The 19,728-nt window shown below is 35.7% G+C and overlaps 1 protein-coding gene across 6 annotated transcripts in view; it reads right to left on the bottom strand.

The window, feature by feature from the left end:
• DMD (dystrophin) overlaps positions 1 to 19,728 on the bottom strand; it is a 2,671,852-nt gene that overhangs the window by 519,677 nt on the left and 2,132,447 nt on the right. For all 6 annotated transcript variants that reach the window (XM_070365439.1, XM_070365442.1, XM_070365443.1 and 3 more), the window contains one exon: positions 18,182 to 18,371. In XM_070365439.1, coding sequence (XP_070221540.1) covers positions 18,182 to 18,371 — 190 coding nt within the window. The remainder of the gene's footprint in view (positions 1 to 18,181; positions 18,372 to 19,728) is intronic.

Raw genomic sequence — 19,728 nt, 5'->3', positions numbered from 1 at the left:
CAAATTGGAAAGAAAGTTCACATATAATTATCTCTGTGAAGACAAATCACAAGGGTAATTAACACAGCTATGATTCCATATCACCACGAGGGTTAAACCAGATAGTAATGTTCATTATTTTTCTCTCTCTCACAAAACCAAATAAGTATCACTTACTTTCTCCTGGGAGTGTGTGATGTATTAAAACGAAACATATTATTATGCAATACTTTGATGTAAGGAGAGTTTTAAAATCTGTAACATGGAACTGTGTGCATTCTCTCAAGACTGGTGGTGTTTCCAACCATGACAGATGTTATTTATAAATAAACAGACATAAACAATGTATTTATGACACATAAGCTTAAAATAATGACATCACCCAACAAGGGAAGAGCTAATTATTTTGAAAAACTTTGTTTAGCAGCGAACCGTTAAATTTAAAATACAGGCTTTTTATTTTTTTTTAACCACAAAATGGCTGATATTATTAATTTTCAATAGGCAGTCAGGAAAGACAAAAACATATTTGCTGTTTTAATTAGCTACTGCCACAGTAACACAGAAAAATGCACTACGGTTTCAAAACACAACCATTTATTCTCCTGGGTGTGCGTGACTAGCACAGCCCTCCTGCACATGTCTGTCATCCTCTTTCTGACACCACCAGCCTAGATGGAACACGCTCTGCTTGCGCATAGGGTCAAGAAGCAGAAACTGGAAAATGCAAGCCGGTTTCTTCAAACTAATACACTGTTTGAAGGCCTAAGCTTCAAACTAGTACAGTTAATTTTGCTCGCTTGTTTGCTCAAGCAAATCACATGATTCAACCCTTAAGGCCAGGGGATAGGAGATACATTTTATTCCTAAGGAGGTGGTGGTAAGGTTGTGGCTGCAGAAAGGGAGGAAAATTAGAGTTAATCATTTGATCTACTGCAACTATAGAACAGTGTCTGTAAAGCAGATACTATACTGCAGAACCTGAAATGACATGTACTTAGTTATATCTCTTACTTCTTCAGGGTATAATTTCTGCCACATGTTGGTCTGTGCTTGATGACTGCTCTGTGCTTTTATTAACATCATCCATGATTGGCTACTAGATTTAATAAATAAATAACCTACTCTTTTTTTTTTTCCTATACAGAATTCAAACATATATTTTATTTGGAGTCATCTTGTAGCAGTGTCCCTTGAATACAGGCAGACTGATGTAATTTTTATGCCAGGGAGTGGAATATGCTATTTGAGTCACAAGTCCTATCTTACATCTAGAGTTACTTTTTAGAATATACTACATAGGAATAGAGGAGGGCATGGCAACCCCCTCCAGTATTCTTGCCTGGAGAATCCTGGAAAGAGGAGCCTGGCAGGCTGCAGTCCATGACGTTGCGAAGAGTTGGACACGACTGAGCAACTAAGCACAAACATATAAGAATAACAATACAACACTGCCCTTAAGGAGTTTAGATACATTTTCTTTTTCCAGTGCCATATAAAAGAAAATAAATCACATCATGAGAGTTAGTCACTTTCTGCGAGGAACCCTGCAGCAAAGGGAGTTCTCAATCAGATACAACATGTAGGTAAAATGCTCTCTCATTGCATGTGTGTGTTTGTGTGGGTTGTCTCTTCCTTACAATTCCAATTTTATTTTTTTCATCTTGTCTTCCAAATTCTTGCTTTTCTGGTGGTATTCCATTTTCATAAACAGAAAAGTAAAAGAATAAGGTGTTTGAAATCTTGCTCAGAGAAGGAATTTCAATTTGGTTCCTCTTTTAGGGGACTAATTTGCTTTCTATGTGCACCTCTGGCATGATCATTGTTGCATATATTATTGGATTTCAACTCCTATGCCTCTCCTATCTAAACTCATTTTGAGATTCTCACAAGACAGGTAAATTGTCTGTGTTTTACAGAATCTAAACTCTGACACAACTTGTCTCAGACTTGGTAAAGCAGCAGGAGAAACTCCCACCATATTTCTTTTTCCTTTTTGTTACTAGGCCTGGGTAGGCCTTTCTCTGTTGCCCTGACAGACTTCACAGAATAGAAAAGCACGTTGTGATTTGTGGTGTTCTCTTACCCTTTCTCTCTCTCTCTCTTTCCCTCTTGTAAATTAACTAATTATTTTCTATTTTAATCACATTCATAACACAAAATATTTTATATGCTAAGAAATGTAAAGATGTGAGCAAAGTTCAAATAAGGAAAACAACAAAAATTGGTTCAGAATAAAATCTTCTTTGCTTGAATTAACCAAGGATGATATATTTTATTGCTTGAGCCCATATACAAAAGGAAAACAAACATAATATTACAGATGTAAAACTATTTATTCAAAATAAAAGTGATTAGGACCTCACTGATTGGTTGGTAAAATATTGTTGCAGGGGTTATGCTTTTCTTAGGATAAGCCACTCAAGTGAGTATGTAATAATTATCTGATTATTCTGCTTCACTTTTAATCTCACATATAGTCTCAGACAGAATTTCAGTACTCTAAACACACACGCACACACACAAAATAAAAGCAAAGCAAAATAAAACTTTTTTTCCCTTTCTTAATTTTACTTTTGAGACATTGATTATAATCTAGATTCTGTTTTACAAAATGCATTTCTAGGGAAGAGAGAAGATTCCCTAAATCAAGGCTTAGAAATAATTATGAAAACTTTAGCCAATAATACAATTTGCTTAAGGAATACAAATCACCCCGAGAAAAGAAACTTTCCTTCTGATCCTATAATTTGATCATGTTAGGCTACATTATAATTTAATGTCATGAGCCATTAAATCATAACATTAAATGAATGATCATGACTCAGATGGAGGCATGGGCAGTTTTACACAATATGCAAAGGGAAAAAGAAAGAATATGGTAATGTTAAATCTCCCTCAGTACCATCTGGCTTATTTTTTTTCCCCATGCCTCTCCAAAACAGTGGGAGGAATAAACAATACCATTCTTGATTGGCTAGGCATCAGAGATGAGGATATCAAGTGAAAAATTCTCTAACACAAGCAGAAAGTCTAATATTTTCTTCATTTCTTTCTCTTGCATAAGCACTGAGAATCTGCCTTACAGAATCAAAATTTGTCAAATTTCAAGAGCTAAAATGGCGTTATGCAAGCATCTGGCCCAGTGATTCTCATATTTGAATGGGCACAAGAAACACCTGGGGGCTCTTTAAATATGCAGATTCCCTGGCCCATCCCTAGAGAGTCAGCTTCTGACACTGCATTTTTAATAAACTTCCCAAGTAAAGAGAGTATAGATTGCATGAGAACTTAGAGAAACATGCAACTTTCTTTTATCTAGCTCCATTATTTTCCAGAAGATAAACCTGGGCTTCACAATGCAACCGATTTCTCCAAGATCACACAAGTCAGTGGTCAGAATCTGAATGCAAATTTCTTGACCTATAAAATAAGATACCCACACTCTCTGCTACCATACTACTTCCACAAAAGGTCCCTCAACAGCTCTGTTGACTCATATTGCTCTTTTTGAACTGTGACAAAATATTCACAACACAAAATTTACTATTTCAACCATTTTAAAATGTACAGTTCAGTCTCATTAAGTACATTCACACTGTCAGGAACCATCACCATTATCTCCCTCTAGAACTTTTTCATCTTCTCAAACCAAAACTCAGGTATCATTAAACAAAAAGTCCCCTAACTCCTCACCTCTACCTCCTGGTAACTATTCAACTTTCTATCTCTATGAATTTGATTATTTTAAGTACCACATACAAGTGGAATTATATTATACACACACACACACACACAATAATTATATCCTTTGTGTTTGGCTGATTTCTCTTAGCAAAATGTTTTCAGGATCCATCCACATAGCTCATATTTTGATTTGCTGAATCCTTTTAATTACTTGCTCAAGGGGATGTTCTGGTCCTTTAAGAAATAAGGTTCTATCATTTGTCCAACATCAATGATAGCCGCTAAATGAGAGAAAGAATTCAGCAAGGAGAGTCCTGGGTGAGTGAAAGAATTAGAGCTTGGAGGCAGGCACAGAGACATGAGATGTACCTTCTGCCTAGTTGAAAGTCATTCGAAAAGAAACAGAAATGAGAAACATGAGAGAGTAAGCAAGTGACAGGCAAAGAGAGAGACAGACAGATACACTAAGAAAATGATAGGAGAGATGGATTAAACTGAGAAAAACTAAAATGTCCTTAAGACAACCTTGTGCCCAGAATAGTGAGTAGAGAAATGCAAATGAGGTTATTGACATGTATATTGTAGAAATTAATTGGTACACAGTGGTGTAGATGAGACCTTGGGGCAAACAGTACAGAAAGAAAAGCAAATAGGGTAGTAAAATGTATGTGTCTATACTGCCATTTGAGAGACACTTTATTACACTTGAGATTTACTTTTATTCTATATAGTTACTGGCCTCAATTTCTTTTAAGCTATTGATAAGAAATGAATTTAGAGTTGTCTGATCACTCCAATGGTTTCCTTCCAATAATGACCACTGTTTTCTACTCCAAAACAGAAAATGTCAACACTTGCCCATAGGAGGTAAAAATGTTATCTACATTCATTTCAGTTTTTAAAACTGCAATGTACAACAGTTTCCCAATCATTTGTGAAAATACTGTAAAAACAGAATTTATGAAGTAAATTATTGAAGTCTCATTCTATTTGGGGTTGCCTCCTTGAATCAAATCCAATGTTGAATTGTTGAATTGGGAGCAAATAATAGAGGTGAAATGTGGTTGGTTCCTGAGAGCAAATGAAATGCTGCTTTCTGATGAGAATAACTTTTTCTATAACTCCTAAGGAATAATATATTGCAAAAGGTGTTGGAGATGAATACAAATTAGAGCAAAAAAACTGAACCTTCAGAGAATTCAAGATTACATTTATACTACTAATAATATTGAATGGTTAACTGTTAATAGACCTCTCAAGGACAGTAACGGATGAAAGAACAAACAAAAGTAATTTGTTGCTTTCTCACTATTAGGCTATAGACATTCTTCCATCTAGACTGATATGATCTCCAGTGGGGATTGATTTATTTCTTCCACATTCATGACACTCTCTTTCACAACCAGGTGTAATGGCTTCTTTTACCTTTACGGGGAATGGCTAATTTATGCATAGACATTTGTTCAATAACCTTTCTTCAAAGATTGATGTTGTGAAAAATGAAAAAAAAAAAAGTGAAACTTTTTGACATTTTATTTTAATGTAATTTAGAAAACCATGTAAACTGCAAATGGACCTCATGTGGAATGAAAATCACATGCTGATAATCTAAACTATTTTGAATACTATTAATCTTTCATTAATACCTGGAAATTTTTCTTAGCAGAATTATGAAAGGCACTAGAGAGACTCTCGTGAAGTTCATTTAAAAAATAATTTGTAAATAAAAGACTGGAGAGTTTTTTATTTGATCCCTTCAATCCACAATTTCAAAATTTTCCAACAAGAAGAGGGGACTGCTACCCATCATGTAAAGGAATATCTGTATTTATTTATTTATTTTGCCTAGAGACTCTGCTTTCAAAGACCCCTAACCATCAAGAAATCTTTGAATAGAGGAAGAGAAAGTGATGTGAAATTTTCTGACTTTCTGTGATCAAACTTTTTCTGACCTTCTCTATTCTTGTTTGGAGAAGAAAGCCTGAAATCATATAGATGTTGTCCAGGCTCTGTTGGAGTTTAAAGAAAGCGAGTGAATAGTCTCATACTTCTGGCTATCTTCACCACTACTCCCTCAAAGAATGAATTAAAAATAACTTTATTAATTTTATTAACATATCTATAAGCCATTGATGTGACTTCCAAATGTTGGTCAGACCATTTGAGAAAAATAAACTACTGTTACTGAAGTGTATTTCAGGGAATTTCAATGTCTGGTGTCTGACTGAAAGAGAAGGGTCGCAAGCCAATTGATTTCCCCAAGGAGGTCATTATAAAAGGCAAGAGGTCTCTTTTCCATTTTCAGTGTAGAGTGTTTATTCTCAAGAATGGGAGTATTAAGGTTTGTTTGTACCTGAAGACTTTGAAGAGCTTTTCAAACATGAGTCAATATTGACATTTAAGAACTAAAATCTACTAAAGATTATTAATTTTTTCTTGGTTAGAAAAGATGAAGCTTTTTAAAAATCAGAGTTTCAACACTCATGGTAGCCAATATTTCTGGCATGGTTTCATTAATTCATTCATTTCTTATTAAGGAGTTTCTCAACCCATATGAGGATTGAGCTCTTAAGCACTCTAGAGTGAAAGACACATTACAAAAATTTACTTATAAAAATGTATATTTTTATATTAATATATCTGATAATAGTAATAACATAATACTAGCTATGTTTACTGGTTGCTTATTACGTATCAAATATCATTTTATAAACTTCACATATATCAATTCATATCACCCTCACAATAGCCTAATGGCATAAATGTTATAATTTCTCTTGATTTATAGCTGCTTAAATTGATGGCAATTAAGAAATGTGTACATGGTCAGTAAGTATCAGAATCATGAGTCAAACCCAGGCAGTCAAGCTTCAAAGCCCACACTACTAAATGCTATCTTCTCCAGCCCCTCTAAAACAACATAGAAAGCATTGTGTTATTTAAAGTGCAAAGAAATGCCTCTGGGAATTGAGAAGGAGACAAGATGTCTTCTAGCTCTAGGACTCAGGGAAAAGGGAAGAATGTGAATATGACTTTCCTTGAAAATCAGGTTGCATCTGGGTAAACTGAGATGAGGAAAAGGAGTCCCAAGAAAAGAAAGAAGTCATCAAAGACACAAAAGTATACAGGCTAGCTGTGCGATTTAGTAGGAGTTAAGGGTGCACAGGGACTTCCCAGGCTGCTCAGTGGTAAAGGATCCACCTGCCAGTGCAGGAGACTCAGGTCCCATGTTTGGGTCAGGAAGATCCCCTGGAGAAGGAAATAGAAACTCACTCTAGTATTCTTGCCTGGGAAATCCCATGGACAGAGCAGCCTGGCAGGCCATAGTCCATGGAGTCTCAAAGAGTTGGACATGACTCAGTGACTGAACAACAATGACAACAATAAAGGGTGCATAGAGAGGAAAAAGAAGAAACAAGATAGGAAATTGAGTTTGAGGGCCAATCCTAGTGGGTCAGGTAAAGGAGTTTGTAGAATATTCTGAGGTCTTTGAGAAGTCATAAAAGTTGTTTGAACAGGGGAGTCATATATTCTTTCATTCACTTGATGAATATTTATTGGCACCTGTTATGTGCTGAAGCCTTCCCAGGTGGCAGTAGTCACAAAAAATCGGTCTGCCAATAAAGGAGATAACAAGATACGTGGGTTTGATCCCTGGATGGGGAAGATCCCCTGGAGGAGGAAATAGCAACCCACTCCAGTATTCTTGCCTGGGAAATCCTATGGCCAGAAGAGCTCAGCAGGCTATAGTCCATGGCGTCGCAAAAATTTGGACATGACTGAGCACGTGTGTGTGTGCACGCACACACACACATACATTATGTGCTGGGCACTGTCTCAAGCAATAGGAATATATAAGAGAATAAAGTGGATAAAATACCTGCTCTCATGGAATTTATCAGGTAGTTACAATAAAAACTGTTTTACAAAGCTTAATTGAAAATGGCAATCTGCAGGGTGGATTGGAGCAATGCAGGAAAGAGTGAGGGAATGTAAAAGGTAATGAGTAAAAATCAGAGTGGTGGTAAGTGGACTGGAGAGAAATGAACAGGTGTAAAAGATTAGAGATGTAAAACTGATAGAACTTGAACGCGAACTAGAAAGTATGGCAAGTAAGAAGGCAATGTAGATAGAAATGACTATTTGGTTTGAAATTTCTCTGACTGAAAAGATGGTAGTGTGATGAATGGCGGACAGTTGATTTTCAAAGAAGTAATAATAGCTAAATTACTGAACTGTCATAATTTTACCCTCCTTATCTGAATACGGAAATAATAGTACCAATACTAGAGCTTTTCAGTGAGAATCAAATCAGAGAATGAAAGTAAAAATGATTTGCCAATTATAAACATGGAACAATTTAGTTATTATTATCCTTATTAATATAATTTTAGTTGGTTGATTTTAAAGCATATGATATTAAGTCTACATCTTTAGTTTGGCTTTTCTCTAATGGTAATTCATAACATTAATAAGAATCTTTCACTTGAAGAAGCTTTTTCAAAGTGCTTTAATATTTTTATTTATAAGAGCCTCACAAAAGTTCTGTGGGGAATAAAAAACAATGGTTATTAGGGTCTATCAAAATTCAGTTTTCAGTAGGCATACTGTCTTCTTACCTATATGGGCCTTTCTTTTAGTTAGTATGTATAAAATTACAGAATCCAATAACTGAGTTACAAAGTTATTCAAATTAGTGCTTCCCTGTATCATTCCAGATGTTAATAATAGCAAACTTAATGGTAATACCAAAAAAGTAGGTCCTGAAGTTTCCATACACTGAATTAACAGGTTCATATATGAAAGAGACCATGGTAAGATGATTCAGAGTGTCATAACTCCTATAATCAAGTGGTTAGACTCATTGTATTATATTGAGGTGACTGTTTTCCATCACTGGTTAACAATAAATGGATTACTTTCTATATTGTAGGCACTAAAACACCAATCTTGAACACCAATCCTTGTCCTCATTGACTTTATTTCTAAACTTTTAATTATTTTCACTGTTTCTTTTTTGGGTTTTCTTTGTCATCTACAAGGACTTCAGGGTCCAAACTTGGAACATAATTGTTGTTGTTCAGTCATTAAGTCCTGTGCGACTCTTTGCAACCCCATGGACTGCAGCACGCCAGGCAAACATGGTCCACTAGAGAAGGGAATGGCAAACCACTAACATTCTTGCTTTGAGAAACCCATGGAACATAATAAATTATTGACTATAGTAAAATAAAAAGCACGTGGCTCTTGAATCTATTCCTGAGTACTACCAACCATAGTATTGTGAATGTGTATAAACTTCTTCCTGTAGAACAAGAAGTAAATCAAAACGTTCCACTTTTATATAAGAGAAGAAATTAACTGCCCTAACTGGAAAGAGTTTTTCTTGATCTTGGATATATTACCCAAATACTTTTGCATTCTCCACAGTAAGAATTTTACACCAAAGCTTTGCTAGTTCTTTGCCTTTTTTTCATGGTTAAAACATTTACAAGAGTCTTCAGAGCTGTCTTTTTAAATAGCACAAGATGGCATCATTTAAGACCAATTCTGTGCTACAGCAAGTAATATTTTAGTGACTTCTAGATATATTTCTGAATGGAGAAATTCAAGTAACAATGACACTGATTTCTGTGTAATATTATGTATTTTTAATGGGGTCCATGTTGATGTCCTTCAATTTTATATCTTTGACCTATATCTTTCTCCAAATTAGATCCACATTCAAAAGTGCCTCAAGGGAGGTGTTATTTTCACCTTTATTATTCACAGATACCTCAAAACCAGTTGCATTCTTTTTTTGTTATCCATTTAATTATTTTATTTTATTTTTTACTTTTCATTTATATTAGAGTTTACTTGACTGACAATGTTGTGATAGTTTCAGGTGTATAGCAAAGTGATTCAGTTATACATGTATCTATTCTTTTTCAAATTATTTTCCCATTTAGGTTGTTACATAATATTGAACAGAGTTCCCTGTGCTATACAATAGGTCCTTGTTGGTTATCCATTTTAAATATATCAGTGTGTACATGTCCATTCCAAATTCCCTAACTATCCTTTCCCCCCAGCCTTCCCCCCTGGTAACTAAATTTATTCTCTAAGTCTGTGAGTCTGTTTCTGTTTCATAAATAAGTTCACTCATATCATTTCTTTTTAGATTCTGCATATAAGCAATATCAAACAAAAGTTCTTTTTCTCCATCTGACTTCACTCAGTGTGACAATCTCTAGGTCTATCCATGGTGCTGCAAATGGCATTATTTTGTTCTTTTTAATGGCTGAGTAATATTCCATTGTATAATTGAAGAATAAAAACCATATGATTAACTCATTGGATGCAAAAAAAGCTTTTGACAAATTTCACAACCCATTTATGAAAAAAACTCTCCAGAATGTGGGCACGGAGGGGACATGTCTCAACATAATAAAGGCCATACACAAGAAACCTACCACTAACATTATACTCAATGGTGAAAAGCTGAAGACATTTCCTTCAAGATCAGGATGCCCACCCTTGCCAATTTTATTCAACATAGTTTTGGAAGTCCTAGTTATGGCAATCAGAGAAGAAAAATAAAAGGAATACAAAGTGGAAAAGACAAAATAAAACTGTCACCATTTGCAGATGACATGATACTTATACATCAGATCAGATCAGATCAGTCGCTCAATCGTGTCCGATTCTTTGTGACCCCCATGAATCGCAGCATGCCAGTCCTCCCTGTCCATCACCAACTCCAAGGGTTCACTGAGACTCACGTCCATCGAGTCAGTGATGCCATCCAGCCATCTCATCTTCTGTCGTCCCCTTCTCCTCTTGCTCCCAATCCCTCCCAGCATCAGAGTCTTTTCCAATGAGTCAACTCTTCTTATGAGGTGGCCAAAGTACTGGAGTTTCAGCTTCAGCATCATTCCTTCCAAAGAAATCCCAGGGCTGATCTCCTTCAGAATGGACTGGTTGGATCTCCTTGCAGTCCAAGGGACTTGCAAGAGTCTTCTCCAACACCACAGTTCAAAAGCATCAATTCTTTGGCGCTCAGCTTTTCTTCACAGTCCAACTCTCACATCCATACATGACCACAGGAAAAACCATAGCCTTGACTAGACGAACCTTTGTTGGCAAAGTAATGTCTCTGCTTTTGAATATGCTATCTAGGTTGGTCATAACTTTCCTTCCAAGGAGTAAGCGTCTTTTAATTTCATAGCTGTAGTCACCATCTGCAGTGATTCTGGAGCCCAGAAAAATAAAGTCTGACACCGTTTCCACTGTTTCCCATCTATTTCCCATGAAGTGATGGGACCAGATGCCATGATCTTTGTTTTCTGAATGTTGAGCTTTAAGCCAACTTTTTCACTCTCCACTTTCACTTTCATCAAGAGGCTTTTGAGTTCCTCTTCACTTTCTGCCATAAGGGTGGTGTCATCTGCATATCTGAGGTTATTGATATTTCTCCCAGCAATCTTGATTCCAGCTTTTGTTTCTTCCAGTCCAGCGTTTCTCATGATGTACTCTGCATATAAGTTAAATAAACAGGGTGACAATATACAGCCTTGACGTACTCCTTTTCCTATTTGGAACCAGTCTGTTGTTCCATGTCCAGTTCTAACTGTTGCTTCTTGACCTGCATACAGATTTCTCAAGAGGCAGATCAGGTGGTCTGGTATTCCCATCTCTTTCAGAATTTTCCACAGTTTATTGTGATCCACACAGTCAAAGGCTTTGGCATAATCAATAAAGCAGAAATAGATGCTTTTCTGGAACTCTCTTGCTTTTTCCATGATCCAACAGATGTTGGCAATTTGATCTCTGGTTCCTCTGCCTTTTCTGACACCAGCTTGAACATCAGGAAGTTCACGATTCACATATTGCTGAAGCCTGGCTTGGAGAATTTTGAGCATTACTTTACTAGTGTGTGAGATGAGTGCAATTGTGCGGTAGTTTGAGCATTCTTTGGAATTGCCTTTCTTTGGGATTGGAATGAAAACTGACCTTTTCCAGTCCTGTGGCCACTGCTGAGTTTTCCACATTTGCTGGCATATTGAGTGCAGCACTTTCACAGCATCATCTTTCAGGATTTGGAATAGCTCAACTGGGATTCCATCACCTCCACTAGCTTTGTTTGTAGTGATGCTTTCTAAGGCCCACTTGACTTCACATTCCAGGATGTCTGGCTCTAGGTGAGTGATCACACCATCATGATTATCTGGGTCATGCAGATCTTTTTTGTACAGTTCTTCTGTGTATTCTTGCCATCTCTTCTTAATATCTTCTGCTTTTGTTAGGTCCATACCATTTCTGTCCTTTATCGAGCCCGTCTTTGCATGAAATGATACTATACATAGAAAATCCTAAAGATGTTACCAGAAAACTGCTAGAGCTCATCAATGAATTTGATAAAGTTTCAGGTACAAAATTAATACACAGAAATCTGTTGCATTTCTACCTACTAACAATGAAAGATCAAAAAGAGAAATTAAGGAACAATTCCATTTATCATCACATCAAAAAGAGTAACATAATTAGGAATAAACCTACCTAAAGAGACAAAATACCTATACTCCAAAAACTGTAAGATGCTGATGAAAGAAATTGAAGGTGACACAAACAGATGGAAAGATATACCATGTTCTTGGATTAGAAGAATCAGTATTCTGAAAATGACTATACTACCCAAAGAAAATTACAGATTCAATGCAATCTGTATCAAATCACCAATGGCATTTTTCACAGAACTAAGATTTCACAAATCTTAAAATTTGTATGGAGACATAAAAGACCACGAATAGCTGGAGTAATCTTGAGAAAGAAAAACCGGCTGCTTTCTCTTCCTATAACAATTTCTCCTCTTTAATTCTGCAACTCTGTGTTGGCACCTGGTCATCTCAAATGGTAAGCAGTCAGTGACTTCTTGCTGTACCTCACATTTCCCCCTCACCTCTTCCTCCCATAATCTATTGGGTTGTCCAAAAAGTTCATGTGAGTGTTTCTGTAAGATGTTACAGAATAACCTGCATGTTTGGCCAACCCAGTGCATCACAGTGTTAGCTTTTACCTCCAAATAGCTCACATATATGTTTCCTTTGTTTAGCCTCAACATCTTAATGGTCATTTATTGGTTGGAATATTACAGAAATAATTTTCTAACTTTTATTCCTGGACAGATCTTGTATCCTTCCAGTTCATTCTCCTTATAGCTACCAGAGCAATCTTTCAAAAACATAAGCATAAGTCAGGTTATTTAATTTCCTTGCTTAAAAATATGCTGTGACTTCTCATAGAGTAAAAATAGTCCAAACTCTTAAACATAGGTGGAAACAAGGAAGGAAAAGACAGCTAACATACCGAGCAATTTGAGTGCAACGCTCTGCCCCTCTGGTGGGCATTTTACATGTATCCTATCATTTATTTCTCACAAAATTCTGTGAAGCATTATTTTCTTTGTACAGAAGGATATAATTGAGACTTAGAGGTTAGACAACAAGTGGTAAAATAAGTGATCTTTCTACCTACAAGGCTCATACTCTATCTACTCTATCATGCTGCCTTTCTACATGATTTAGCCTCAGCTGATCTTTCCAATCACATTTCTTAGAATAATCATACCCCAGCCACCCCAGCCATAAAAAAGTACCTTTTGATTCTCAAACTACCCAACTGTCCAGGACTTTCAATATGCTGTTTCCTATGCCAGAAATCCCTTGTTAACTCTGTGCATCTAGCTCACTTTTGACACATTCTTCTAACTTTCTCTAAACAGAAGTTCTCAACCTTGGCTGGACAGGAGAAGCACGGACTGGACATGCTGTGATCAATGCAGTTTGACTTTCTAGGGCTAGAACCCAGAAATTAGCATTTTAAAAACCTCTTCCAAGACTGAAAAACAGTGTTCCAGGTGAATTCCCTGGAGACTCTGGCAAGCTTAACTTAATCATCTTCTGTTTTTATTAGACCCTGTCTAGCCCTCTACTGTAACACTCATCACACTACCAGAATTTTATCTTAGTGTAACTATCCTCACCTCTGAAATGTAAGCATCCCAAAGGCAGAAATCATACTCCAATACAGAGGTTTCTGAATATGTGCTACACACTAGTCCAGTACGTACACAAATACATACACATGCATATACAAATAGTTGAAACCGAAGTTTCACAAAATAATACTGGCTCTTATTTAAGAGGGATAGACTCTTGTTATTTTTCTATTCTACTAATTTTATTCCTTTCTGTTAAAAAATGTGAATTGATACTCATTAAATTGATTATATAACCTAGTTCTTTGAACTATGCTTGAAAAACATCTCTCTAATTATGTTTGTAATGCTAGTCCTAACTCCATGCTAGACATCTAATGGTGTTTAATAAAGATTTGATGAATTAATCAACATTTTATGGAAATTTAATACATATGTATATATGTATACATTTATATGTTTTGCATATTATCAAAAATGGCAGGCAGATAACACTAGGCAAAATAAAAACATCAAAATAAACTTTCATAATCTTTGGACACCAAAGTAGAAAGGTTAAAAAATACATGTAAAACTCAATTCAAATTATAGCAACAGAAAGGGTTGCTATATATACAAAGTGTTTTCTTTTCTAAGAATTAGGGATACTCAGATTATCTCTCTTTTCAAATGTACCAACAAATGTGACAATCTAATTTATTCAGGATACTAATTTTGCTATTGAGGTTGCATTCTTCCTTATTCCTTTGGAATTAATCAGTGGGCCAAAATATAGTGTGAGCAACATTGAAGAAGCTACTTTCCCTCAATTTCAACAATGTATTAGAAATTTAAGATAGCTTAATCAATTTCCGGGTATACTCTGATGTACAATTCAAAATTTATCAATCTTTTCTCTCTGGAAGTGTTTTGTATAGGGCCTGAGACAGGAACCAGATCACAGATGCTGCTGCTAAGTCGCTTCAGTCGTGTCCGACTCTGTGCAACCCTGTAGACGGAAGCCCACCAGGCTCCCCTGTCCCTGGGATTCACCAGGCAAGAACACTGGAGTGGGTTGCCATTTCCTTCTCCAATGCATGAAAGTGAAAATTGAAAGTGCAGTTGCTCAGTCGTGTCTGACTCTTAGTGATCCCATGGACTGCAGCCCACCAGGCTCCTCCATCCATGGGATTCTCCAGGCAAGAGTACTGAAGTGGGGTGCCATTGCGTTCTCCAAGATCACAGATGAGGGGATCTCAAATATTAATTGCTCCATAGTCTCTCTTGCTGAGAAAAAGACCCTAATTATCTTACCTTTATGACCATTTCTCCCCACTGCACACCCATCCCCACATACCTTCTTTACCAGCTGCTACTACAATGATCTCTTAGGGGTGCTTAGAGAATCAGTTAAGATTGGTGAAATTCTTGTGAAATATTAGCAAAGATGCAGTCTACCCATTTTCAGTTGGTTACCAATAGTTTTATGTTAGCACTTAGAAGTGTGGCCATCTTTACCAATTCTCTGAGGCCCAAAGTAGGAAATGCTTTGGACATAGGAAGAATCTGATACAATTATGAATATAATTCTTCATTTTAAGAATAAATTTGCAATTTAAAACTTTTCAAACTGTCACTTCACAAGCCTCTATATGGAATGCTGTAAAAATACATTGGCTTTAAGATGTCAGTTACACTGTCAGAAATACCAATACTGTATAAGAAAAGATCTTGTCATCCTAAAGTATGGGGACAAATATGACCTTGCTTTTAATAAGCAACGTAAATAACATCATTTTTTCTCATACAAGGAAAAAACTTTAATGGCTTCCAGAGTGGAATTAATCAGGTTAATTCCATTCAGGAAGCATATGTTTCATAATACATATATGCTTATCAAACCCAGGAATTATAATTATTGCTGGGAGAATTAAACATCCTATGAAGTGGGTGATAAGCAGTGATAGGCAGTCTAGCAAGAGCTGGAGTCGCCATATATAGAAAAATTGATTGACAGCCATAGAGAAAAATTCCTTTTGTGAAGGTTTTCACCCCCTATCTCCATTCTGCAGCATTTGTATAAAGTAAAACATCACTGCTTTGGGTTGGATAGATATATTGGGATCTGCTGGGAAAGCTGATGTTCTGGCTAGGCATTTGGAATTTCTTTTTTAATATGTAAGCACTGTTCTTGCTATATAGCATGAATCATGCAAAGAATATAATGCTACCAGCTTCTGCAAATGAAGTGAAAGGCACACCATTACACTTGATTCCTTCACACATATTATAGAACATCCCTTTTGTTCAAAATTAAAAAAAAAAAATCTTCAGAGGGGGAAAAAAAGCAAACACTTCCATTTAGCTGAAATACTGAAACTGCATGTAATTTCCTAAGGTATGTAGTTTTATTTATTTTCAAGCTGTTGCTTTTAAACCCCAGTATCTTGATTCAATTCTATCAGCTGAAATGTGCTGTTAACAGTAATCAATAGTTTCAGTAGTTTAGAGATTTTACCATGACATCTTCAAATCTTTCATCAAAAGGCCATTATTCAACCATCTAACTGAAAATCAGAGCTGGCTATAAATGTCATTCCTATCCATAAAATGTAGTTTCAACCTCAGGCAAGTGGAATTTATAGAAGACACAATATTAATAGAGAGGGAATGAGAAAATGGTCTCTGTTTTAAAATAACATTGGTATCTTAGTCCTATTATAGTTAAGAGAAAAATGGTATGTCTAAGGTTTTCAGGAACTCTAAGGGAATTTTACATGGTTTTTAAGAATAAATAGATTTTTTAATGAGTAATAGAGAATAAGCTAAGAAAATTTCCTCAGCATAATTTCCAATTGTTTTTGAAGAGATTAGAAATCTAAGCACAAAATGCACTTTATTCTCCACGCTTTCATAATAAACATAGTTAGGAAACACTGCCATTTTTTCCTATTGATTCAGAATCTTGCAGTTTCTCATGATAAGTTTCAGTATGAATTTTTGTTGTATAAGTACTATAGATACAAATATAAAATGTATAGGAGATACATGGATGTATTCTTGTTTTGTCTTCAACAATACTTGTCCATGAATTTAAGAAATATTTTATTAAATCCCTATTACAAAATTGAGTCACTGGAACAATCTTTAATTTTGAAAAGAATCTGCTAAAAAAAATCCACTTAAAGTTTTACTCGTTATTTACCATAGCTGATAGGAATATGTGAATCCACATATTTAAAACTCTAGGGTGGCTTTATGGGCATTTACAAGCCAAGATAAATTTTTAAATGAAATATCATAAGTCAAATATGTTAGCAACATATTTTCTAACCATTTAGCTAAGAGTGACCAAAAAAAAAAAAAAAAAACGTTACACCGCATTTACATCCACAAGCCATAGGAGATACCTGTTTAGAACAATACCTGGCTTTATCTATGCAAACTACCTCCAAATGATCAAAGTAATTCAACACACATTGTGAAGGAGCAAGTGGGGTCTGAGGAGAATGATACAGCAAGAATGAGGAATTCAAGAAGCTATAAATTGCCACTGTCATCTACTCTATATACAAAGTAGATCAGATCTCGTATCAAAACAGAAGAAAAGAAGGAGAACAACAAGGAGAGGGAGGAGAAGAAACTTTTCTTACTATGATTTGGTTTTGGAATTCTTTTTCAACCTGGAATACACTATCACTTTTTTGCCATAATTTTAAAATATTAAAAAACTGAAGTTAGGCCTAAAAATGGATCATATTATTTGAACACTCCAAAGTTTCTTTGTGGTACTAGTAAAGTTCTTATTTCAAGTCAGAAAATTTGACTCTACATAACAAAACTCCAATATAGGTCAGGAAAACTCTATCATGTCCCCAAAGTATTTAAATATCAGGAGCCTTCCTGAACTATAGAATATGATTCACACCAAGATTTCAAGTACATAAAACAACCTGAAACTTCTGTTTTTGCTGTTTATGCATATGAAATTTTATAGCAATAATTTTTGTTTCTAGGAAAAACAATTGTCTGAAAATTGTGTGATCATTAACCATGACCAAGTTAGCCATCTCATTTTTATTTTCACAGATTATGTTAGGAGGAAACCCACAAAAGGCCAGATTAACATTTCAAAATGTATTGGAAAGTAATGAAGGGAAACTGATTCAGTTAGCAACGCTAAATAAAACAGACAATTCATACAGATGCTTTTCCTGTAAAATATTAAATAAACACTCAAAAATGGCAACTTTTTCAAATTTAATAAACCAACCCCTAATTCCTTTTCTCTGAGCAAAGTTTCTTCTTATCAAAGCTCCAGCGTTCATGCGCAAATTCTTCCTGGTCAAAACCACATACTATTTAGAAGACTGGGGTGTTAAATGAAATAAGAAATGATTTTTTGCTTCTCCCTCTTTCTTCTTCTAGCCCAAAAGCCTAAATATATAAGGCCACATAAACCACTACTTTTGTCCACAGCATATCAACTACAAGGACAAATGCTGAGGATTCTTTGGTTCAATTCACAAGTTATAAAAGTAGAAGCACTTGACTTACCTGCCATTGTTTCATCAGCTCTCTTACTCCCTTGGAGTCTTCTAGAAGCCTTTCCTTATGGGTGGCATCCTGCAGGACGTTGGCCGTTGTTTCAGCTTCTGTAAGCCAGGCAAGAAACTTCTCCAAGTCCAGGGGGAACTGTTGCAGTAATCTATGAGTTTCTTCCAGAGCAGTCTCTCGCTCACTCACTCTGCAAAGGAACAAATGTCCAGATGCAATTATCCTCAAATATCAGAATGGTGCAGCCAGTGAATCCCACAAAAAGAGCAAAATCAAAGGGACTAAATCATAACATTGCAACAAATGTGAGTTGCTGCTAAAACTCCACTTGAAAACATCAACCACTAGAATAGCATGTGTGTGTGTGTGTGTGTGTGTGTATGTATTTGGACTTATAGACTTTTGAAAGTTCATTTTCCAAAAAATTCTTTGTTTTAAAAAACATTTTGGCTGGTCAATTTTGAAAGGTTATTTTAATATGTGGCAAAAGTTGAAACTAATCTCTATAGGTAAAACCCTAAAATCTACCATGCTTATCTTTAATGTTACCTGAGGCAGGGAACCATAATTAAATAGGCCAGGAGAAATGCAAACCTACAATGGAAAGTTGAACACTGGAGGAAGAAGGAGAAGGGGACTGGAGAACAAAAGGGAACAAAAAGATTAAGAAGTAGAAAAACTACATATTTCATAGCAAACATTGTGCAACATGTAATCTGCATAACATCAGTGTGTTCTAATAGTTCTAACTATTGTATTAGCTTCCTTTTGCATTACCTGATGGTCATACAACTAAGAATATTTTCCAAAAGAAACATTTTATGGGTAATGGAAAAAGTAGAGCTTAAAATCCAGACACATTGGGTTCAAATCGCAGTGTCCTCCGCCGAGTGTGATACAAGTTACTTAACCTCTCTGATTTCTCATCTGCAATGCATATTGTTGTATTGATGAGACTGAAAATACAACAGTGTGTGTGAAGCTGAGTGCCTCACACATTATGAGTCACAAATTATAGTTGCTCAAAAATGTGGATTCCCTATGCCCACATTCCATTCTCATTGCTCTAATCTTATAGAAGGAATGAATCAAATTCCCTAGTGACACAAAAATCCACAAAAGAGCTATTCATATTTTCTGACAATATATATAATGCATGTATTGTGGATACACATACGTATGCCCTCAGCAAACATCTACATAATAGTAACTTGGGAAGGAAAATTGCCCGAGGCAATAACAGCCCCATCTAAAAAGATTCAGGTAAATTTTTTCTGCAATAAGGAAATTAGTACTCTATTTAAATGTCGTATTTGCCTTCTATTACTACACAAACGCTTTCTGGGATTCAACATAAGCTAAAAATGGATTTAAAAAAAAAACTGAACACTTGAATATGATACACACTGCTTGTTAAGATGTGATTGTCAATAATTATGCAAAACTGCAATTTATTTCAGCAGCAACTTTATCATGGGATGTGCAAACCAGGCAATAAACAACTCCTGCCGAGCCAGCGGCAGCAAAGCCCCCGGAAGAGCTGTTTA

This window comes from Bos mutus, chromosome X, assembly GCF_027580195.1.
Source record: "Bos mutus isolate GX-2022 chromosome X, NWIPB_WYAK_1.1, whole genome shotgun sequence".
Taxonomy (NCBI): Eukaryota; Metazoa; Chordata; class Mammalia; order Artiodactyla; family Bovidae; genus Bos; species Bos mutus.
The sequence above is the reverse complement of the archived record's forward strand: the minus strand, read 5'-3'. Positions and strand labels throughout refer to the sequence as shown.